At 38.0% G+C, this 26,114-nt stretch overlaps 1 protein-coding gene across 1 annotated transcript; it reads right to left on the reverse strand.

Moving 5' to 3' along the window:
- Nucleotides 1-12,176: 12,176 nt before the first annotated feature.
- Smp_004360.1 (hypothetical protein) lies at nucleotides 12,177-16,414 on the reverse strand. The gene is made up of 5 exons (XM_018790734.1): nucleotides 16,327-16,414; nucleotides 16,186-16,289; nucleotides 15,968-16,135; nucleotides 15,639-15,934; nucleotides 12,177-12,427 (listed from the first exon to the last, which is right to left on the reverse strand). The coding sequence occupies exons 3-5, from the start codon at nucleotides 16,121-16,123 to the stop codon at nucleotides 12,220-12,222; spliced, it is 660 nt and encodes a 219-aa protein (XP_018645975.1). The 5' UTR covers nucleotides 16,124-16,135; nucleotides 16,186-16,289; nucleotides 16,327-16,414; the 3' UTR covers nucleotides 12,177-12,219.
- Between the last annotated feature and the right edge of the window lie 9,700 nt (nucleotides 16,415-26,114).

The following is a 26,114-nucleotide window of genomic DNA, read 5'->3' on the forward strand; positions in this document are numbered from 1 at the left end:
ACACAAAGCCGAATAATTAAAGTGGGTACATTTCTTTTATATGGTCCAAAAACTTGTCAATATTAGAAAAAAGTCCAAAGGTTCTAAAATCGTTATGCATAAGGAAGAGAAACTCATCCATATGGCTCCATAATAGTTGGTCTCTGAAGACATGATAAGGTCATAAAAACCCTCTCAGCATAGACCGCATAGCTTCATTATTGTTTGTGTGTACTCCGGTTGTGTAAGTTTATCATTTTTCTTATGGATATGTCCCCACAATACTCATACTACTGCACAGCCAGAGCTTCAGTAACATATGCGACTACTGCAGCCAATGTTACTGGTGCTTTCATCATACAGCTCGCGGCAACCATTTTAATATGCCTTAGTCTCAATCTGAATCGAGCGATAAGGGCTCCTATTCTAGCAAACGTCTTCCTTCAGCGTATATTACATCGAAGGCCAACATCACGGTAGTCTGCACAAGGTCTACAAGTCATTTAATACCCGTAGTTACAAATACAGAAACCTCTTAGTAGTTTCATTTGTTGTAGCCGCTTAATTGTCAAGTCTCTAAAATTCTCTGTGAACCGACTGTACAAGAGCATCAGACACTAAAATAGGCGCCGTGACCTTGAAATCCCTCAAACGCTTCTGATTGGCTCGTCCTTAAATCATAGTCTCACCCTAGTGGCATACAAGTTTTCACACCAAGTCATCAATCCTTGGAACCTGTTACCCGAAACAGTGGTGTCCACACCTTCAATTGACTCATTCAGATGAAGACTTGACACTCAGAAGCTTGCTGGAAAAGAACTAATGCAAACCGTAGCAAACCGTTCTTATTACACAAATGTCAATCTAGAATCTAAGTATCTACTGAATGAGTGACGTACAAGCTAAATATCCATTTAATATTTTCAAGCAAGATCTATTACATCTGTCTTGGGCTGGCACAAACAGACTCGCTTTTTGTTTTCTATCCACGGTTTCAGGTATTTGATAATGTCCAATGGATGATAGTCTAGACACTCGATTGCACTAATTCTAATCAGTTCAGTAGTTACTTGTGGATTTCAATAGTTTGTAATTCATGTGAGTGAGTTTATCTCACAGAAACAAGGTTTCTGTGTACCAGAAGCTATAAGGAGGTCTAGGACTATCATGTTGACGGGCATTTTTAGATTCCAGCAGGGCGTCTAGCTATCTCATACCATGGGGAGATTAGAGGCGAATGACCTCCCTGTTTTTACCCTACATTTGTTTGGTGGAGAATGTTATTTTTATCTATATATCCCTTCATTTGTTCATTGGTCATTCCTCTCATCACCTTCGACAATATTACTAGTAACAGACTGGGTCCTTTCTATCACCTTTTTCGAATGTTATGTGGAGAACAGTCTGTTTCCATTCTTTTAGTATTTGGTGTGAATCTAGTAAGTGACTGAATGGATCACACACCGTCCAGTTGATGGCTTATGCGCACTGTTTCAGGGTTATAGTTCGTATGTTGTCACCTTTCTATGACTTTCCTGAGCACAGGGATTGTATTTTCCTCAGTATCAGTTAGGGCGTTCGTTCAATATTGCCCAAACTATCAGATGGCGCAAGAGTTGAGGACTGTCCCGTGCATGCAGGTTTCTTGTTTAACTGGTCGGTGTATTTAGCAGTAAAGATCTCTGCCACCCCTAAAGTATTAAGGTCATTGCCACTTTTCCCGTCTGGAAGCGTAAGGCCCTGAATTTCTCGATTCTCTTCTGGCTGTGAATTTGAAGAAATAGTTCGAACTAGTTTGTCTTTCGGTCGCTAGCTTGGGTAGGAGATATCTCTTATCTCCTTGGACTTTGAGCGACTAGCGAATTGTGTCAGGCTATCCTTTTATTCTATAGTGAGCGTTCTGTGTCACGCTCAGCACAGGATCTTTCTCGATGTGTGCCTTGGCCGAGGTACATTGTAAAGAATAGCATTCCGAATGATATCCGTCAAAACCTCTCAGTGCTCATACACTGTTGGTCTACATCACTCTCGTAACCATGGGACAAGTTGAAGATGCTCTCTCATTATAGAGCAGTCAAAATTTGTATAGCTAAAGTAGGGAACCACTAAAACTCGTTAATTAACAATAATAGCTGATAAAAATATATATCGTCAGTTGTTGGTATATATTGAGCTAGTAAGCTGTGAGTACTTATCAATATTACAGTACAATACAAGTTGTCATCATTCAATAGAATAAAAGAAAAGTTTGTTAACAAGTAAAAGCTGATCTGTTAATTTAAAATACGAGATATAATAGCAGGTTGTGTTTTTTAGTCATCTCACGAAGGTACAATGAGCCGCTTTGACGGCCTACTTGAACATCTGGGCTACCTGTTCCTGTCGTCTAGATATCTCAACAAGTTATACAATCTTTTTCGTTTTAATATATCATTATGTCTATTGATCGCATATCCTATTCATGTGCGTTCCTGAAAAGTGTACGACGTTTCGTTGTCCAAGTTACAGAAGGCCCAATCAGAGATATCGTGGTTGCTGGCAACAGGTAGAGGGAAGAATGTACATTATTTAGATGTCGATTTACTGAACTGTTAACTTCTAACTGGCGGCCACTCAACATCTGTCGTCAGGATCGACCAAGAAGTAGAAAATGGAAATTTGTTTGGTTATCCTTTGCACCTGATTGAGAATTTCATAGCATCGCTCAAAACCACTTACTGCTTAAACACTTATTCGACCATCACATCTTACTTAAGTAACAAGTTATATTACTATTTACTGTATAATCTCTTTTGTCTTTGCTTTTTGTTATTCATTTAGCGATACATACATGGTCGTTTATTCTTTTTCTGTGTTCACAAACATGCTTATTAAACTATTTACGTACTTCGTGTTTCCTTCATTTCCATTCCCTTATTTCCTCCCTTTCCTTCTTCAAAATCAACTCGATATTCTTCTCAATTACACAGAACCTGATCTATTATTATTCTATTATCCCTATTTTTCGCCTTTTCCTTTCTTTCTTTTTATTCAAATGTGGTAAACGTTATGCTACCATTATTGAAACTTGTGTATTATCTACTTTTTGAAAAGACCCGTAATGGTTTCTTCAAAATAATTACGTACCCATAAGATGTCTGTGAATAATAGTAATAATGATGCTTTGTGCTAAGAATTCCGTATTGTACCAAAAATATAATATCGAATAAGCTTATAATATTATTATATCATGGTCTGCTTCGGTATTAGTACAACTATCAAAATTGTAGATATGCCATGATGTGACTACCTAATCTATTAGGCCTTTAGTGAAAGTCATATAATTGTCTACACTGACCTGCCCTAACTGACAATCGTCAACACGACGTCTAGCACTTCTGAAGAACACATCTGAGCTAGGAAGAGAGTAATATATTGGACGTAGCAAGAGGGAGGTCATGTGACCACGCCCGTTAGCCACTCCATTTCGATTCATTGCTCCTGCGTTCACCATTGCTGACCTTCTCTCAATGTTACATGGATGTAAATCTTTTCGGTAATTATACTCTCAGCTGCAAAGATCGTGTGGTTGGGCATCAATTCCAATTCAATACTCACTCACCAGAATCAGTGTGATGTTGTATGGTGATCAGAAGTATTTGAATTGTAGTATAAACTAGTAATCCCAGGAATAACGCAATTTAATCAAGAAGTACAAGAGGAGCACAAACGAATGTGTTGTATTTGGAATTCAAAATTACAACAGTCATCAATACGAAGAAGTCATTGATTTATTTAAACATCACATCCGCCACAGCTCGAATCGGAGTGTAAGTGTCTGTAATCGATTGTTCGTTTTCTTCTTAAGTTCATCTTACATGTGTCCGATGATGTATTGGATGTACACTATGTATTATCTAGAATGCACTCATTAGTATTAGAATTAACAACCGAAATTGGAACAGACTCACCTGTGTTCTGGAATTGTATACAATCAGCATGTCTGTTGTGTAGTGAAACCATTGATATTTAGAATTTGCATCATAGAATTTCCAACAATATCCTCCCCCACGAAATAATGTTGGGTCCTTACGTCGCAATGTTTTAGCCAATATGACGTTCCCAATTTGCAGTATCTTCTCAAATCTCACACATCGACTACTGTATGTGAGTATTTGGGGATAAACACTGATATATAATTTGAGGTATTCCATCATATGACTTTGATTTGAATAAAAATCATGATACATATTCTTTTTGTTATTCATATTAGAATACGCAGATGGATATGCATTGATATATGTAATTAACACATGTGATTCAACTAGGTTCGATTTACCTGCGAAACAATCGAATAGAAAACATTCATCTGCCTCATATTCATTAGGATAATTTTGGACTTGATTTGGATTCTCTGTCTGTGCAAACTTCACTTCTGGGCAAACTGGTTCTCTGATTATTTCGGTAAATTTCGCTATCCCCTCTGATTCATTATACCCCTGACTAGGGATTCTATTCAACATACATTGTTCGTGAGAGTATCCAATATCTGATACAATAACATCAGAATTATGACTAGGATTCGACTAATTCGGAACATATTTTTCACATTCATTAGGAATATCATTAGAGATAAATTGATTGTGAGGACCACTGACACTTGATATGATATCATAATTCGATTCTTCTGAAATATTTTCCTCAAATTGATTAAGAGTTTCATTAGAGAATAATGGATCATCAGGGAATTCAGCATCTACCATGACTGAATTTGGTTTTTGATCATGATTTGACTCATTCAGCATTCTATTCTCAGAGTTGTAAGAAATTCCATCAGAAGTATGTGAATTATTACGACAAACCATATCTGGTACAATGACATGAGAAATTTGATAAGTTTGTTGACTAAAAATTTTATGTCGCACAATGATTCTGGGTTTCATTCAACTCTGAACTGTTATGTGACGTTATACCACTTCTAGATAAAGATAAATGATCATTAGAAACATCTATCTTAGCATTAGTTTCAGCGAAATGAACCATAGTATTACAAACTGACTGAATGTGTCCAGTTATACCACATTTAAAGCATTTAGAATTACGAAATACACATGAATTACATGGGTAAAATTTGCCACAGAACAAGCATTTACTAATCTCGTGCTCATCTCCATGGACTGTTTCAAAGCTCAATGAAGTATTGTCTGGATAACTTTTATTACGCATCGAACTGCGACGACTTAGTAAAGTAGTGGAATTCCTGATGTTCTGGCGAGTCATTTTATCAGATTTTTCTCTCTTACCTCATTCAGAATTTGTATACTTTAATGATCCAACAGTAGTTGCTTGAGAGCTTCATAGGGGAGTGAAATCGGTTTGTCTGGAAGTGCCAAAGTCTTTATAAGGCTGTATGCTTCTTTTCCGATGAATGTAAGGAAATGGGCCACAATATTAAAATCCTCATCATCTTCCTTGGTCATAGCCCAGATTTCGAACCTCTCCATGTACTCCTCAAAAGCATTAAAATCTGAATTTATATCCAACCGTTCCATCACAGGCTCAATCGCGACGCCAATATGATTATCAGAAGTATTTGAATTGTAGTATAAACTAGTAATCCCAGGAATAACGCAATTTAATCAAGAAGTACAAGAGGAGCACAAACGAATGTGTTGTATTTGGAATTCAAAATTACAACAGTCATCAATACGAAGAAGTCATTGATTTATTTAAACATCACATGTTGGTTTGATACCAAGTCAAGTGACACAATTGTACAACGGAGTTCACCAAAATTATAATAAGAATTATTTGGGTACTGATAAACTGAGAGGTAAGCCAAAGAGAAGGCAAAGGCAACTAATTGGAAAGTGTGTTTAATAATTCCAAATGTTTGTTTTAATTCTGAACACGCTTAGAATGACAATCCACGTGAATATCATTTAAACGTCAAAGTGGCATTATTATAATAAATAATTATTTGATAGAGATGATTTAATAAGTCATAATCATAACTGTTGGTTAGTTGCTGCTTGTATTGAAGTGACATCAGTATAATTGTGTCATTCCGATTGGTTTGGCGCCGTGTGGAGTAAGAGCTTTCTAGTGACTGTTAATGTATGTTACCACTCCTCCTTCTTGTGTGTGTGTATTTTATCATACCGAAAAGGTGCCATGTATTGCTAGCCAGCTTTCCCATCTGTGGTGTCGGGCGACAGCAATGTTTCAGTTAGAAGCATGATCATCAGACTTTTTCTACTTTACCCCTTAGACCATTCGCATTGCCATAGAGACAATTGATGATTTGCTTTATCACTTGGTTCTCTTCTAGGGCGACGTTTTCTGGGTTTTTTCGGACTGTTGTTATTGACGTCTGGTCAGTTCCATATGAACTGGCTGCTGGTTTCTTCTGTGTATAGCGTATCTCATTAGTGGTACCGCGGTCTGATTATACTGTACTAAAGGCCAATGGTCAAGGTCTACCGAATCCAAGGCATGTTTTATTTGTTTATTCTGCCATCATCTGACCGATCAACGTCGACTCTCACAATATCTGACTTTACTAGAGAGGTCATTGCTAGAGCTGTAGAGGCATGAAGGATCTGGGATCCCCTCAGTTTCTTCGGTGCATGATAATCAGTCACAGAGACTTTATGGTCATGAGGTTTGACAGACGAGATAGCCTGGATACGTTAATTATCGCAGTGACATGGAGGACTATGGTACACGGTGGACACGTCACTGTAGCTTATCATATTTTTGAGCTTCATTCTGACAATGACCTAATAGCTCAGGCACTCGGTGAACCGCCATACTGGTCGGCTCTTTGGTGTTTGTCGATCTTTAATAGACATTTGTAACGGCCCACTGTTTATAGTGTCTAACTCGGATTTGGAAGGGTCGCTTAAGGGGAAGTTTCTAGGATGCCAGTAGAATTTCTTCTGTAAAGTGTGCTCAATCCAAAGTCACCTTTGATATGGGCCACGATTTGGCCCTCATACAGTCGGCATAGTTTGACCAAAGAGATAGCCTTTCCCAGCATTGCACAGTATTTGTCCCACTGTTCTTTATCAAAAGCTATCCTGCTTCCTAACAACCGCGGTAACAACTATCCTACATTATACTCTTCCTAATGCCTATACTTTTATTGTCAACCTATACTTTACATTGTGGTCAATTAAATAATTGCGTTGAAGCTTTACCCAAAATTTGTAACTGCTTGATAAGCTTGTAAAACGGTACTTATAGAAATAGTGTTTTCCAACAGTTTGTGAAACATGGAGCATTGTGTGAGGTATAATACTTATCTAGAAAAGCTTAAATGAGCCTAATATAACAAAAGGAGGGAGGGTGGAGTTACTGACCAGCAAGCATTGATGGTGAGGGTGATGACTTCAATCCACCAATGTTTGTGGGATAGAAGATTTTGTTAGTATCAGGCTCTTTATGATTGAGTACAAGTCAATCAATCTGTGATATTGAGGTTGTTCTCCTACACTTACCACTCAGATTCATATTTCCAAGTTTATGCTAGATTATCTGTTCTATCAGGACAACATATAACATGCTAACTCGAACTTTTACACAAGGATTGTGTGGTTGGCTTCGGATGAAAAAAAGTCAAACAAAAAAGATATAGTTATTAGTTTTCTTAACACTTCACTTGCGCTCTCTGTTCCAATAAACAGCCTTCCTTATTCCAACCTTGACTTCCCTTCCTTCATTTGAGCTTACTCCACCTTGTTGAATATCACAGCTCATTGTTCTTTATTACTGCATTCTCTCATCTGGAGCCTCTGATCACATTTCCCTCTAGCAACAAGAGCTAGTATGAATTTATTCTAATAATTTATCATACCTCTGTCTTTTCCAATACTAAATGTTAAGCATTGTTTATCGTTCATATCCAAATGTCTTACTGCTCCCAGGTTTCTCTTTTTTTTCAGAATTTTTCTCTGAGGGCAAAGCTGTGGAACTTCTGATATATGGAACAAACTCGACGTATACGTTTTCCCAAGGTCACAGTTTACACCAAGCGCTCTACAAGTCTACTTTATAACAACTATAAACCTCGAAAGTTACATTACATAAATACTTAGCACGACCAAAATCCTAACACAATTCTTCCAAGATTGGATCTGGTGTGTAACGTGGACGCGATGCCCCTCTGGCTAATATTTTGAAAATTGCACAGTATATCTGACAAGTGAGCTGATATTCACTTTTATAGATAATATTTACTTAACAACCCTGCTTGGGATGTATACTGTGAACCAATGAATGTTGTATCTTGTAGATCATACCTTTATAAGTGGCGTGTGGCTGCGCTTGCAGAAACATATATATTATTATATACTAGGTTGAGTCCAACGACTGGAAAGTGTAAGCCGAGCCACGTCTCTCTGTGACGATGTACGGTACTCCCCACCTCGGGTTCAGTTTGCCTGAGTCTGGTCCCCCTGCTATGGTACCTTTTCGTTCTCTACACTTTATCAGGTCCCTCACTGCAAAGAGTTTCCACTCCTTTCTCTGCTTTTCCGCATTCTTTGTTTCTTTTTCGCGTTCCTTATTGCCTCCCTCCTCTCTTCACTTAACCTTGTTGCCGTCCACCTCTGTCTTTGTGACCAGGTCTTATTATGCACTGAAAGTCGTGGCAGTCTAATACACATAAACAGTAAAAGGTGACTCCCTAGTTCTTCCTTGCATGGAGGCACGATGCGCCAACAAAATAAACGGTAACTCAGCCTCCTAATTTCTCCTTTTAGAGGCTAACCATTTCTTCAACGTCCGGTTGTTTCCTTCTGTAAGTTCATTCATTTGAGGGTGATACGATGTAGTTCGTATCCTCCTGATGCCAAACTGCTCTAGACGGGCTTCAAACTTGTCACTCCCAAAACAGTGGTCCTGGTCGGTTAATACCATCTTCGGTATTCCATGACACGCTGCAAAATACCGGATAACTACTTCGGCCAGTGTTTTTGCTCGCTGGTCTGCACTAGGTAAGGCGTCTACCCAGAGTGTAGCAAGTTCCGTCATCACTAACAGGTACAGGTTGCCGCTAGCCGTCTGTGGAAACGGTCCCATCACATCCATCGACCCTAGATCACTGACTGAGGTTGCTGGGACTAACTGCAATAGTTGTTGTATGTATCGATCGCTTATCATTAGTTGGCACTACTGGCAAGTTAACACATATTGGGCCACATCGTCTCTCATCCCTGACCCCTATGCTCTTTGCTGCAGTAAACTCGTCGCTCTTGCGATACCTGTATGCGCTAACTGGTGACACTCATGTATCATCTTAAGCTGCCAGTCTTACGAGATCATAGCCACCCAACATTTGTCATCGTTCTGTCAAATCAGAGCTCCATATGCGTGTAGTGACCGGCCAGTCTCGATAAGAACACGATTGGAATAACGGAAACAATTATTATTATTGTAACCAATTGTACCAGAGATTGTTTTACTGTATTTGTTTAACTGTATCAGTTTCACTTCTTGTTTCGCTCTCCGCCTTGTTTGGTTCGAGCTTGCTCACGCACTGCTTATTCGCTTGTACTCTTTGGCACGTCTCGGTATTATTTCTATACCACGAGATCGCCAATAAATATACTTGATCTGGATTAATAAAGCCTTCTGATTTACGGGCTATCAAAGGAACCAAGTCGTTTTTGGACGCGTAATCGAATTGTAGTGGTGATCATAGTCCGTCCTCGACTCGACATCCACTACATGCGTTCACTCTGTTTTTCCTTTTGCCGAAGCAACATTATTATTGCCGTTCTTAAGTGAACTTTACGTCCCTCCAAGGTTTTAAACATGAGTTTCGAAATGTAAAAAACAACTATCAACCACTGACTTTAAAGATCTCCATACAAAAGATATTGATTTGATGCAGTGATAATTGAACTAACAGCTACCAAAACACTTTACATATACACTACAAACCTCAATCGACAAATCATTGATTGTATTCTGAATAAGCTGACATGTCTACCATGTGACTTCGCATAAAGTCAAGATTAGACATCAAAATTATAATACACACATGACGATTCCTAACAGACAAGGACTACTCTGAAATCCGATAGTATACACTCATTTACCGGGAATCTATATCGTAAATGTATCCCAACAAACAAAATCATGGTTCCTTTCTGAAGTAGGTCAACTGTTTTCAGAATAGTCCTCGACCACAGTCCCATAATCTTACCGAAACTTAGTGTGGAGTTTATATGAACCAGTGATTCCTTTGTACTTGATTTCGAATTCCAAATACAATGCGTTCGTTCGTGTTCATCTAGTATACTATAATTCAAATACTCCTAATTATCACATTTATCTTAAAGCGAAAAATCTCAGACTGATTCTAAAACTTCGTAGAAAATATATTCGATGTTCGGGTACTAGTAGCTCCATAAGTAATAAGCATTTATTTATTAAAAAGGAACGCCACCTTGGAATCAATATACTCGATTCCTTTGAACAACTTCCACGAACAATTCCATGTTAGATCTCAGTTATTATAACACTATTAAGTATAATGAAGGGGTATATGCAGCGTTTGACCATCATCAAATTGAATAACACCATGTTGCTAATCTCATTACGTGTTTGCGGACAACAGTTCTCATAAATCAACTTGTCAAATTGGCTTTCAACTCTTAATTTGATGCTAATTCCGGAAGTATGCACTCAGTCATCATACATCTCACGATCTTTCGCAATATACCAATCCTTTTTACTAGTTATAGATTATTTCCATAAGGGTGATTCAAGAAATTCGATAACAGACTGAATGTTAGACAATGATGGTTCAGATAACAACCAGATGGTCTCTTTATTGTACCCTGTAACGTTTGAATGCATTCTCGAGTATTATGATTCATATAGCAAGAAAATATAAAATATACTACTAATTTCTATTATTTACATAGTTTGCTCAGATTACTCAAGATAGGCGAATGTACCTGTACCTATCCATGTATTAGTTTCTAAAGAAGTTTTAATAACCTTTCTAAGCTAGCATTGCAGATTGGGTCAAAAATTCCATCTAGTGAGATAAGAAAAAATACATTTTAAAGTCTGATGGAAATAATGCGTATAGAACCGTATAGATAGTCCAATTATTAACGGGTAAGTAGAAGAAAAGGCCTAATTTTTAGAACGATCGGTACTTCAGCTAGGTTCTACGCATTCAAAGATTCTCTATGTTTGAAATAATTTACACAATCACTGAATTCATTACTTTTCAAACCTTCTAAGTATGGTTGTCATAACTAAAAACTCTCAAGTGATATCTTTTTCTTGGGAAATATCATTAACCAAAGATATCATTAACCAAAGATAAAAATTCAAGCTGTTGGAATTTCTTCAAACACTTAATCCACCTAACTACCACTGATAAAGTATTGACTTAGTATATTATAATACAATAAAATTCAAAAAGTGAACTGGAAGAGATAATAAAGTAAACCAAACCAAATATGAAACTGGTTATTTTCGAGCTACATTAGCATGGATTACCGATAAAATGAATACTCCTCATCTCTCAGATTACAATTAGGACCCCGACCATTTCTAAACAGCTTAAACTAACAGTAACTTAATGGTTTTCTGTCATATGGTTTACACCACAGATTGACTAGTTAGACAACCATTTAAAACTAAAAAACACTAAACAGGTATTTCGTTTTACTACAGGACTCCTCAGAAATGTGCATTCACAAACCCAAAACCTTCAGGTTGCACAGCTATAGCTTAAACTTTACATTATACAGTCGGCATCCGCTAGTTAACATTTCCAAATTCAATCAATTTTCCATATTGCCCAACCATCGTCCAATACAATTTGTGGGTAACTACCTCCCGCCTTATATTGTTAAACTCCACTGATTATATCTCCTCATTAAAACTATACTACGTGCTTATTTGACATAAAGTGAGGTTTATTTTGCTTTCCTTAATTTTGTTGCTACCACGTGAGAAATAACACAAAGTCACTAAGACGTACGTGCTTATTCTCATTGGTTTCTCGAATTATAATACAAAAAATAACCAAATACTGATAAATTTAAGTTACACAAGCTTAAATGTACATATACACACACATACAAACTAATCAGCCCCAATAATAATTTAAGTACAAGATAAAGCTCAAAATAATCCTAGGTTGACATATTGAAATAACTCTTAAGTGGTGGTCTCAAACTCGAAATAACTACTTTAAAGAAAAAACATAATGCAGTTTTATACATCAACTTATTTGGAATTGTAACATGAATTATGTTGGTTTTTAGGGTTTTCTGGTGATGTCTGAAACATTTTAAATACTAACTGTTTAAGCTGTGAGTGTCGCATGTTTGGATTTTCAGCCTTTAGCTGAGGCATCATACGCTCTTCAAATGCCTGATAAGCAGCTTTTAAGCGTTTCTCTGGATGTCGATCACCATCACCTTCACCATTAACACTAAATGCAAAAAACGAGGTAGAAAGAATGTTAACTTTTATGAAAATAAAAAGCAGAAGGCGAATAGGCTTCAGTAATCATGTGTACGTATATTTAATTTGGTTATTTTAAGATTATCAACTGAAAGCTTTAAATCTATATTTTACGCTCGTTGGTATTCTCTAAGATTTTCGAAAACTAACCTTTGTACATTTTGGTCTACTTATTTAGATACAAATGTTGGTACAAAGGGGCATCGAAATATATATATGATTGTGAAGATAAAGGTCAGCATGATAGAAGAATAATGGAAAGGAATTAATGTATTGAAGTAGAAGGAATAATAATATTAGTAGAAGAAGCACTTTAATCAGGAAAAATACAACCAGAAAGGATTCTTTTAGTGAGAGAAGTTCCTCACAATTACATAAAGAAACCAAAAGACTGCGGCAGGACCTGCACTGGCTTTTTTCCTGAGCCATTTCTGATAACGTTTTAGGTCGCTGTTGCACTATCTCTAGGACTCCAACCAGGGATTCGTTGAGACAACGAACGTCAGTCTTGTACAGCTTTCTTTCATATCGCAATACCACGTTGTACACCGACCACCTTTCCACTTTTTTCTAACCAGTCGAAGCGTCGACAAACAATTAACGATGTGGAATTCGTTAGGACGACGTCTAAGCCACCGAAATTGGTGTTTTGAGATGGTGAAATCTTCACTGTGGCCGGACCACCCCAATGCCAACATGGTGCTGCCACTGAATGTCAGTAATCCTTCTGAGATAATGATGAATGCTCAACGTCCTCAAATCGGTGAGGACAGGTTTCACAAGCATAGAGAGAAGCCGCTCTCATCGACGCGTTACAAACTCAGTCTTTAACATTCACACTGACATTATGAAGGCGTCAAAGATAAGCCAGATTGGCAGAAGCTACTCTGGCTTTCACCACACGTAAGTTGATCCCATCACTTACGCTGCCACTAGTGTTTAAACAGCTACTGAGATATATGTACCCCTCAACTACTTGCAACGGTTTATTACTAAGAGTTGGTGTAGGCACAAAGCTTCCCATAAATACTTTACACCCTAACCACATCCTAGTACACCTGTGTACTAAACTTTGGGCTATATGTATAACTTGAAGACTAGTACTACTTCTACTACTAATACCTATTTTTCCAAACAAAGGTAGGTAGATTGGGCTTTGAGCTGTGTTTAATCCAATATCACACAGTTTGTGCTAATTATTAAGGATTAAAATTGGGGTATTTACCACAATACATAAGTCATTTCGATTTAAATTGATGCTTTCAGGATTGAATTCAATGAAACATCAACTTTCGCGTATGCTGTAATCAGAATAGGCTTTATTAATGGTGATAATTTAACTAATAACAGGAGATGGAGGGGTGATTTAAATACATGATGATGCGAAAGTGGGTTGTATACACTGTTTGACCTGATATGTTGTGACAAACACTAAATTAAACTTGCAATACGCTCAGATGAATACACCAACAACGAAAACAGAAACTTGTCCCAGCAGAAGCTTATAAAGCGTTATGTAAGTACTACTGTTTACAATCATAAAAATCAGTTGACTAATACGAAGCGGATCTAGAGAGTCAGTCAGCTACAACGTAGAAACAGGCACATATATGCATCGGTCCAAGTTGCCACACCTCATTATCACAACAAGATGAACACCGAATTTATAGAAGTAGTTAATTTAGTGGTGGCAATATATAAAAGAAAGATTGTATATAAAGATATAGTACAGGAAGAAAGACAGATATGAAGTAATTTTAGTCTCAAGGTTTAAGACAAAGAGTGTATACACCTACGCCATTGTGATCGATTCTGAGACATATCACAGAGTCTCCAACCATTGGTTACGATAGTCACGCAGACCTTAACCAAGTAGTCTGCATTTACCAACATCGCTCAAACCAGAGGTTAGTGACTTCAAGGACTGATGCCACGTTTTGGTTTGGCCTTCTCTCTCTTCCAACCATTCCCTATACTAGTCAGCATTGCGCATCATGGTAATCGGTGTTAAGACATACGTTAAAATTGTTTTATATCTGTCTTACTTCCTGTACTATATCCCCGTATATACAATCTTTTATATATTACCACCATTAAATTAACTACTTCTATGAATTTGGTGTTCATCTTGTTGTGCTAATGAGTCATGGCAACTTGAACCGATGCACATAAGTGCCTGGTTCTACTTTGTAGCTAACTGACTGAACACATGGCCCAACCATCTCAGTCGATGAAGATTCATAACCTCACCAATTGATTTACCATCATTCCCCAATAACCTGCGTCCAACTTCACTATTACTTATCCAGTGATCCTAGCAGATACGAGCAATACTTCTAAGACATCTGTGGTCAAATACTAGTAACTAACGAGTATTTTCTACTCTTAATGACCACGTTTCGCAGCCGTAAAGTAGAAGCGGACAGCTTTAAAACTACGAAGGAAAAAGTGGACAATCTAATGAACTACCATATGGTCAATTATTCTGGTAGTGACAACTACCTATCATGTATAGAGACTATTAATAAACTGTTACCGGCACCACTTAATTGGAAATAAGAAATACACTGTGCAGACGCGATAGTCGGGAACCTGTGATTTTTTTATTTTTGTTACATATCACTATACAGTATCATCCATGTGGTTCTCCTACTTGCTACACACGATGAGGAAGCGAGGATAAATTTCAACCATAACTTTATGATGTAACTACTAATTATCCATACAGAGGATCTAACACTGGTTGAAAACATTTTAAAGGTAAACATAATTGGTCCATCAGTTCTAGTTTTTGGATTAAAACAGTGTACAAGGGATACAAAAGCTTCTGAGATGAATTGGAAAGAAAACAAGGAATGAATGCGTCCAAGATTTTTCAAACATTTGGATCATGTAAGTTTTTCCTATACCTATATTAAACATCACGTGGGTCAGTTAGCTAAGAAATGTATTAGGCAAATCATCAAACATCGTCTCCACAAACTAATTCGATATGACACCACCTAATCTCCGAATCGGTCATTTGACAAGATCCATAGAACAATAAACCGATTAAATCTGTGCTCAACTTTAAATCGAATTATTGACCTGGAAATACTAATAGTGATAATATACTGGTGGAACACTCATATATAAGGTTTGGGAAAAAATGTCATTCCCTTGAGGTGTCAAACGAGTACCTTAGTATGGTGATAGCTTCTTCAACGGTACGAGCTTCCAAACCATCCTTCTCAATTCGGTTTGGATTAGGAGCCAATTCTGCAGGCTCGGATTTCTGAGTAGTTTGGTTTAAAGCTAATAGCTGGGCCTCCAGTTTCTTTTGAGCTTCTGCGATTTGCGCTTGTGTAAGCTTTGACGGTTGCTCCTTAGTCACTGTGGATTTAGATGACTTGAAACCAGCAATTTCATCATTATATAGCCTTTCTTTCTCCTTTTTTCTCTCTAATTGCTCCAGACGCTTTGAGTCTTTTTCTTCCTGCAGTGTACATTACATGAATTAAAAGCTCACTTTCCGTTGCTGTTTTCTATTCAAATGCTTGTCATCATCTCTCCAATACTCATCCTCAGCCTTTTTTAGTGTGATTTCTCGCTCTTCTCGCTTCTTTTCGGCTCGTCTTTCTCGAGCCTCCAATGATTTCGGACATGTCCCGAGTTTCTTCGGCATATAGTGGATCCTCTAATAGTCAATGAGCGTAACTTTTGTCAGGAAATCTACTAACTCAGCACAGTAATCTGGGAATACAAAAGGGAATGAGACCAGCTGTCTTTTATATTTGATTTATCAAGAAGTAATCAGATGAATATACATTGAGATCTGTTCGTGGTTAAATCTAGGTCAAAAAGTCCAAAACAAAGAAAATAACTTACATCTAGTAATAATACAAGCTGACTACAGCTAAAAACAACTTAATCTGAATTTAACGTCAAGAATCAGAGTCGTAAACTGCGCTGCTTCTTTTTTAATGTCCAATCCTGTCAATGCATGATATTTGCATAGTTGAAAGCTTGAGTCAATTGAAGCTAGACCACCATCGAAAACCTGGAAGCACTGGACGGCCGTTTCGTCCTATTATGGGACTCCTCAGCAGTGCGCATCCACGATCGCGCACTCGAGAGATTCGAACCCAGGACCTACCAGTCTCGAGCCAGAGCCCTTAAACGATAGACCACTGAGCCGGCATCCAGCGATGTTAATGTCTAACTTCACCTGATCCACGAAGTTGAGCAACCGTTCACCAATTGTCTTCAGTGAGTTCCTATCTCACAACAGACGTGGTTTGAACTCCACTGGTCACTGCTTCTCACTAGAACTCCTGAATGTACTTCTCGAGGAGTCCCATAATAGGACAAAACGGCCGTCCAGTGCTTCCAGGTTTTCCGTGTGGTCTAGCTTCAATTGACTCACGCTTTCGACTATGCAAATACTAAATCTCCACAACAACCCTTCTGATAATGCATGATATGTTTCACGCCACTGGGTAGATGTATAGTTGGTCATACAAGAGATACTCCGAAAGGTTGTAAATTTTTCGAGTAGTCAGGAAATAGAATGCTAACCTGGGAAAATAAACGTAACATGATAGACTGGGGAGCTCGTGAAAACAATAGCAACATCGATCAGTTTCATACTGGAGAGGATAGAATGTTAGGTAGCCTATGTTAGTCCTGACAATCGTGGTCCCAGAGTTGACCCGAATTTTTCGTAAAAGCGTGGGCAGGTGGAGTTTCAATCAGGTGTTGAATTAACGAATCCCATTCGTTGATGATTTGACGGGAAAGTCGAGTAGTTTGTTCTTAGCTTGTAAACGTTTTTTAGGATATCCTCGTAACTTTTCCGTCTTGGGAGGCAAGAAATATGAGGACGTATCAGATGCAAATCAATCACCAAGTAATTTAAATACTGTGGTCAAGTCGTCTCTGGTTTCTTCTATGTGACAATGGAAATAGGTTTAGTTAAGCCAGTCGAGCATCATGCAGGAGCTTTGCTATTTTAGTAATCAGCTTGGTTTCTGTTCTTTGAACCTTTCCCAACGGCGGGCAGACTCTTTTTGGGCAAGGGCTAGCCGTTTGTATGCAGTACTCAACACTACCGTGTATATATTTGTACCTTGGTGACCAATATGCATCACAATGCACTTGGAAGCATTTGTAGGTAACTGCCAAATTTTCAACCATTCGGATGGTTTTCCAAGTAATTTTGAAGCCCTAAACTATCGCCTTCTGTATCTTGACATCATCAGCATATAACAAAACTTATGATTGTAGGAGACTAGGAAGGTCATTTACATACAAGAGGACAAACAATGGCCTCAAAACTGTACATTGAGGCACTCCGCTGAGCTCAGTTCCTCATCTGGACAACTTCGAGTTCACCCGTACTCTTTTTTGGCACCAAACAAGGAAGTCCTTTGTCCACATTAATAAATTGCCTCTAATCCCGATATTACTTGGCTTATATCACAGCCGGTTGTAAAGACGTTTGTTAAGGGTCTTGATGGAGTCAATTTAGGATACATTTATAGGTAGCTTTTTATATTTAAGGGAGCACTAACTTCATGGGTTACTCATGAGTTTGTGAGACATGAATAACCTGTTCTAAAGACATGCTGCTTTTCAGAAAGAATCCAGTTCTCGTCAAGATACTTAACTAACTCCGAGATAATCTTTTCTAAAATTTTAACAACCACTCTGGTTAGGCTTACTGATCGAAGGTCCTCAGGTTTATGTCTCGTGCCAGTTTTCAAGACAGGACTTACTATAGCATTCCTCTGGTCTTTTGATAATTGACCCTTGGTTACATATAAATTAAAAAAGTCTTAAGAGTTATGAGACCAAAATAGCTAGTTCCTCTAGTAACCTAGGATGCTGTTTATCGGGTTCTATGGATTTGCCTACATCAAGCCCATTTAGTAGACCGAAGACATCGAGTTCTTTAATAATCACAGTATCCAATGTATGCACGGGGGATTTTTATTAACTGAATGGGAGGACATCTTAACGGTATGTGCATTGTTAAAGCAGTTTGAGAATACCCGAGTTTTACCATAATCGTGTGGGAACTCTGGTTCTATTGACCAATCTGCTGAGAATGCTGAACGTATAATATTTTGTATATTTGCTTTTCACTTGTTTGATCTGGCTTGAGCTGGCATGTGCTCGTTATTGAAAACTATATGGAAAGAAAAGGCCAGAACATAGGGATGGAATATAATGGAGGCTTGTGACATCATCCTTACAATGTGTCAATGTAAGATCTAGTTAGGATGATATGGAGTCCGGGTCATACCTATTTGCTGCTTTCACATGTTGCGGTAGGCAAAATATAACAACCGCATCAACTAGTTTCAGTTCGAAAGAATTTTCTGACTATTCGGTCCCCAGATTACTCCAGTCTTGCATATGTGCATTAAAGCCTCATAAGACCAAACATCGACCACTTGGTGGCCAAGTGTTGAAACCGTCTAGCAAGAAGTCATTCACCTCATAGTTTGGGCTCCGGTAGATCAAACTAATCAGCAGCCCTTGCACTTTGAAGCTCAAGCGGAAACTATCTAATTCACATGTTCCATTTTCGTGAGGTTTGTCATCGATAACAGTAAGTGGTATTGTATTTCCGATGAATAGAACCACTCCTTCAAGCTTGTGTATTCTGTCGGCTTTTACAGATGTGAAACTGGAAACAAGTTTTCTACTGTCTACAAACTGTCATTCGATTTTCTGTGACTGTGACTTCATCCGGCTTGGTAGACTCTATCTGCACACCTGTCTCCGACCACTTGTTGAGTATGCTCAGAACATTTGTGTAACATGCCCGAAATCCACTTAAACAGCTTCGTTCTGCACACAAAATGGCTTCAGCATCATTCTTTGTTGGATATTCAAAGATATTGTCTAAACCGACTGGTTTCTTTGCGCTTGCTTCTCGTTTTTTGGTACAGTCCCAGGTATTGGATAATGTCGAACGGTTGGTAGTCTAGCCACTCGATCATATTAATCCTGGTTATTTCAGTGGTTTTCTGTGGATCTGAATATTTCGCAGTTCAAGTGAATGAGTTTGCCTCATAGCAGAAGGGTTTCTGGACACCTGTAGCTGTCGCATTACCAGGTAGGATGTTGGTTCGTTGCAATGCAAAAATAATAAAGTAATAGCACCAATGCAAGACGTAGACGATTGTTTCAAAATAAACAAATCATTTACTTTTTCGGTGATATGTGAGAAGAAGGAATCGAAAAGAAGAGGAAACGGGGATGATAATAAGAGGGTAGGAAGTCACATCATTGTCTACACTGATTCATCGTATCGTAACAATTACCAATATATGATGGAGAACACATTTAGGCTAGAGATAGAACAATAAATTTTTATATGAGTAAATACAACTCATGAGGAGTGACCACGCCTGCAAGGCTGAGCCATGCCATTCGATGGATTTAATTGAATTCGTTCTCCCCGTCTTCCCCATCGCTGGGCTTTTCTCCATATTATATGTTGAATATCTATTTTCCTAGATGTCCCGTGTTCAGCTTTGAGGATTGTGTGGTTAAGGCCCAATGCCACTACTCTACTCTCCCACAAGAATTAATGTGACGTTTGTTTGATGTCAAATTGAGTGGGATTGTTGCGTGACTGAAGTGACTGAAGGATAGTAAGAATTCTCCCGGTATTGATAGGCTCAAAGATAAATTAGAAAGAAAGCGGCAGCAACTGGTCGGGAAAAACATATGGTAGTTTCAAAATGTTTGGTTTCATTTTTAACACGCGAAAAATAGAAATCTACTTAAAGATTATATAGGAGTGGAACAAAGTGGGACTATAACAATTAAGAATGATTTCGTGTATAGATATTTTAATAAGTTGCCGTAAGATGCGTGGTAATAGCCGTTGGTTAACAACTTATAGGTAGTACAAGTATTTTGTTGTGTCGGTGTTGATATATGTATTACCTTTGGTTCAAATCAGAAAGTTCGTTGACGTTTATGTTGGCATGCTGTACGTATGAGTTGATTTCCAATTGAATCTGCACTAGTAGGCTAACTGAAAGAACAAAAGTATAACCATGGAGAAGAATTCCGACCAGTATTCCAGTTAGTTTGTTAAGTTTGATACGGCTTATCTAGTTACGGGAAGATTTTCTCGACCTCATTATTACTTAAACATGATAGAATCTAGTAATACTACTAATAAATATGAATGGTTGTCAAAATTTTTTTCAAGTGCGTGGAAAGTGATGTTTATGTGAATTTTGGACAGATAGCTAGGAGGAATTAGTTAAACATGAGTGTATTCGTGAGAGACATGCTGTAGACTCAATGTTATTTATATCCATATTCACAGGCTGATCGTCCATGCAAGTTAGTTTCACGTAACCAGCTTCGCATAAGTTAGTTACAAATATAGTGATTAACAATTGTTGAAACCGACCAAGCCTATGTGCCATAAGGATAGGTGCTGCACGATGTTTCTGGTTAGATAAATTTTTACAAGATGATAAACAGTGAGTGCTGCTTATGTGATTATCAGAGAGAACATAAGTTGTAAACAAGGGGAGGACAACTCCCTACTTATGTCTATGATAATAGCTTGAATTTTAGTCAGTGTTGGGGTAAATTCGACAGTTTTCGGTTTTCAGGAGATTTGCTCGACTTCTTTTACTGACTATTTGCATGCATGATTGCGTCGCTAAACCTCCAGTTAGACTGACGAGGTTCTAAAATATTTATTGAATGGGCAACCGATAGAGAAACATACTGCAATCATCTGTAGTGAATTAAGATGAAGAAAAAACATCGTCTGGTGATAATTACAAGTCAATTTGTTGACCGATTTTGCTAATACTTCCATCAATTTTATGAATCATATTACGTGATTGTCATGTTGTGACAATGCTTTATGGCGATATCATGAAACCATTATGTTTAACTAGCTATAGTGTTGATTGAGGAGTAGTCAGCGGAAAACAGGTATTGTCGCTTTAGGTGATTCAAAATTATCAGAAATTCGTAGCGTTAACGAATCCGAGCTAGCTGATTATATTACAGATTGAAATCCAAAAATATTCTACACATTGTTAATTTTAATACTAGGCTCAAGTGTTTTCGTTTTGAACGCTTTCGTGACTAACGGTTACGAGATAGTTTAGTTATTATACCAGTGTAGTATGGTAGTACCCAAATTTGATAACTTTATTACCTAGACTATGTTCGACTTTATCAACAACTAATATGATAAACCGACTCATATATTCAAATACGTATAGCAATGACGACCGTGATGGGTTTCGTGAAAAATGTTAAAGGCGGTTCTACTAATTATTAAATTCAAGTGACATAAAGAAGATATAATGCAACGCATGAATAAGCCAGGTTAACATGCAGGTCGGTGCGGTATATGATAATTCAAAAATAATAAACCTGGTCAAAAAGGTTTTCTATAAAGTTGAGGCGACTTGTGGAGCTGTACTTAGGAATATGACGAGTTAAAATAGACTTTTCATAAGAAGTTACTCTAGTTAGCTTAGTAACATTTATAAACATGTGGCTGAGTAATTTACTACAGTGAAAATCATAACTTCTGTAATAATTCGATCTTGCCTGTAAACTGGCATGCCTCATGTAACAAATTGTTATTTGAGAATAAATTATTATTATTATAAGCCTTATCACGGGATTCGAAAGCAAAACAAGCCGCTGCAACAACATAGTGGATTCATACACTAAATATCGACTCCCTCATACACCTTATTCACAGAAAGTGGGGAAGGAGACATGAATGACTGTTGTAAGGGGTAACAGTAGGGACTAAATTCTGATTGCACCGGATGTAAGACCCATTTCGAATGTTTTGTGTTTGAAAATCCCCCCATGCATATATTTGCAGCTTTTTATCATTTGTTTCTTTAGCTGTACATTTTGTTAGTCTTTTTGATGCCATTATATTTGTATTCCATATCTTTATTATAGGTTTGGATGCCAATATGTTTCATCTTTTTGTTTTCCACAAAACTAATCATCTCTGAGGCTTAACTAAGAGAGTTCAGAAACCGCAACCCCATAAACTCAGAGTCCGATCCCGTTTTTCTCATCGACTAGTTAGTCAACGAATAGCCTTAATAGAACAAGTGATATGGGCTCCATCAGTGGATATTTTCAAGGAGCAGTTAGACCTTAATAGAAACAAACTGCGAAAATTAACACAAGTCCACCAACTTATTAGCCTTATTATTAAACACTGACTGAAAACAATGGGTATTATAAATGAATGTCTAAGCCATAATACAAATGCTTTAGCCATCTGATTCGCTCGCAACACGGAACTAGGAGAGACAGTGTATTCCGAATATGGGCCTTGATTAAAGCAATATTCATACATACCACAAACGTAAGAGAGCCTGACATCATAAGAGGAGGGAGGGTAGCGTTACTGACTAGCAAACATGAAGGTGGAGAGATAACTTTAATTCACCCGTGTCTGTAGGAAAGAACATGTCAAATTACGACTCCTTATATCAAGTGGGATGTCACGAACCAACGGTATTGCTGCTGATTTACTTATGCAAAGTACCTTTTTAAACCGTGTTTCAAACGCTGAATCTGTTTCGCCTCCTACCGAGTAATCCTATTACAGGCAAACTGGGCAATTCGCTAAAAATGAAACCTGCTGAATACTCTATCAATTTCAAAAAAGGGCTCAAATAGCTTCATTGAAAAAGGGAGGCAGTCATTTGTGTATCAGAATACTATCTTCAGAACTATATTTGATAACTACATATGATCCCATACTTTCAAACTCCTTTCTGAACTACCTTCGTTTATATAGTTTCTCATCCACTCATACCTTGTTTACACTTATTTTCCTTAACGTATTAGAATGCTCTTGCTTAATAAGTATCCTAATTACAGAGGTATAGACTAAGTAGTTATACCTTAACTATTTCTTCATGAACATTACTCTGCTTCTCGTCATTTCTTTTTCTTACACTCTTTTCAGCCCCCTTGAGATACACCTCCGAAAACACATGTGGAACGGGTGGCTTCGTCCTGCACCATTATTAAAGCCTCAGATGTTCCAAAGGGATATAAGTTTGAGGCTTCTAAATGCCCCCAACTTCGCATGGATCGATTCCCGACCATCAGTTACACGTCGCAACGCCACATTCATAAAGCGCGTCAATTGTGATATTGACAATACGTTTCTTACTAAAGACATCTACATTTACATCTTATAAAATATCAACCTAGCTGAGTAATTTGCAGCAGTGAAAATTGTAACTTCTGTAACAAGTTGACCTTGACTGTAAACTGGTAAGCCTCATGTAACCAACTGTTATTTGAGAATAAATTATTATCATTATTATAAGGAGCCCAAAGAAAGGTGATTCGGCGGTTTCAGTATTAACGCTTACTGCATATAAAAAGTGTCTGAAGCCGCCGTCTTGCTGAATATGCAAGGCATACTGCTTTACATAGTCTCTGCTGATATCTGAGGCCATAGGACTGTTAACCATTGTGAGAAGTGTGCCTTAAAATAGTCAGCTGGTAGTAGATAACTGATTACCAGAACTCAAGGGAACAACGACCTTCATCATGACTCAAGCACTAGATATTTATGGAACCACCAAGGCGGACTCCCATAACTTAGTGGGTGACAAACACACAAATAAAGGGGGTGATAACAAGGAAGATGAAAAGAGGGAAAAGAAGGAGATTTCAGAGACCTCTAAATTGTGTGAGTTGACAGTTTCAGCGACAGGACATCATACAGACTCCTATATCAACCAAAAACGGACTTTGAAGGGGAAATCATCAAGGTTGCTGAAAATTTGGTTAGGAAACATAAAGTCAACGATCAGTTTACATCGCAGCCCAGAGGAGAAAGAAGACATTCATGACTGTTGCAAAATAGGACGGCGTAGATGACAAAAGTCCATGGAACAAAGCGTCAAAGCTTGTTTAAAAGCATCTCACACAGAGTCATTTTTAATCAGACCTGACAGCCTTCCAAAAAAGAACCAAAGACTGGTTATGGATACTATTTAAACCACATTCAGTTCTTACTAGACAAGCTACTTCCAGAAACAGTAGCAATAGTAAGCATCTATAAGCTTTGAAGAATACGACAAAACGTGGATTCTGAAAGTACGCAGGCAAGCCGCCTCCTGAAAGTTGTCTTCGCTCCGGCTGAAGAAAGAAACCTAATGCTGGAAAACTCACGCAAGCTGACTTGATCCGGAATATATATCCGTTACTTAGCCGAGGTGAGTTGCCTACGGAATGGAATGATGTAATCGTCACTCCAATACATAAAACAAGATCAAAACAACTTCCATCAAACTACAGACCTGTCAGCCTCACCAGTGCCGTAGTTAAATACTGGAAATAATCAAAAAGACCATAATGACATTCATGGAAGCCAACAACTTGTTAAAACAACGAACAACACGGTTTAAGAAAAGATTTACCTTTCACAACAAATTTCCTGATAGCAAGAGAGAGATCGATAAGGGCTCTAGACAATGGGAAATCAGTGGATGTTGTCTACATGGACTTCAGCATAGTATTGGGTAAGGTGCCAAAACAGTCTACTCTTGAAGTTGGAAATTTTGGGGATTGTTGTATCTCCATAGTGGGTCAAGGATTTCTTGGTAGATCATAGACAGAAGGTAGGGACAAATTCTGAGTGCTCCACCCGGAAACCAGCACTTAGTGGAGTACCGCTAGGCTGTTCTATGTCATTTGCTTTTTATACTGCATGCAAATGAACTCCCAAGTATAGTTGAGTCCCCGATGCTAGGCCGCTTTACTCCGTCCTACCACATATTGAGAGGTGATCTGCTTTCGATGTGTAGAATAATAAGAAATGATTTCGGATCACATATTCTTCTCTCTTTCTCTTCCTACCAGATGGTGAAAACTTTGAGGATATAGTAGACGTCTACTACTTGTACAAGTAGAACAGCCAAGAACGAACAAAATGCCAGTGGCATTCAGGTTTTCACACTAAGTCATCAATTCTTGGAACCTGTTACCCGAAACAATGGTGTCCACACCTTCAACTGACTCATTCAGCAGAAGACTTGACACTCAGAACCTTGCTGAAAAAGAACTAATGCAAACCGTAGACATTCTGTTCTTAAAACACAAATCTGAATCTGAAATTTAAAATATTTATTATACGGGACTCGGAGATAATACAGCAATCTTAACTGTCATCAATCTCAAAATTGTGAGCAAATATACAAAAAAACACAAACATTGATGAAAAATACACATCGCAATAAGGGAAGGGAATTATCATATTAAAAAACAGACATGGACGGATTATTTTCATATTTGCGCAGAAACATACAAAAGTGTTTTTACAAACTCATCTGGGAGGACCTTTTTACATCACCCATGCTCATAAAGAAAACTACTCCATTGAAACTAACAGAATAATTAAAAAGGTTTGAGGAGTAGTAGAAACACACTGCTCAGCAGATCTTCAGGTATGCTACCTGCAAAATGAACAGTGCTGACGAGTAGGGGAGATATTAACACAGCTAAGATGGGGTCGCTCTAATCTGAAGCATGAGGTAGCGCACTCACTTTTTTGTGGCTCTAGTCTGACTTGTGTAATTTAATCCAAGCAGAGATAGCTATGTCACATCCTAGTGACT

This window comes from Schistosoma mansoni (genome assembly GCF_000237925.1).
Source record: "Schistosoma mansoni, WGS project CABG00000000 data, supercontig 0037, strain Puerto Rico, whole genome shotgun sequence".
Classification (NCBI taxonomy): domain Eukaryota; kingdom Metazoa; phylum Platyhelminthes; class Trematoda; order Strigeidida; family Schistosomatidae; genus Schistosoma; species Schistosoma mansoni.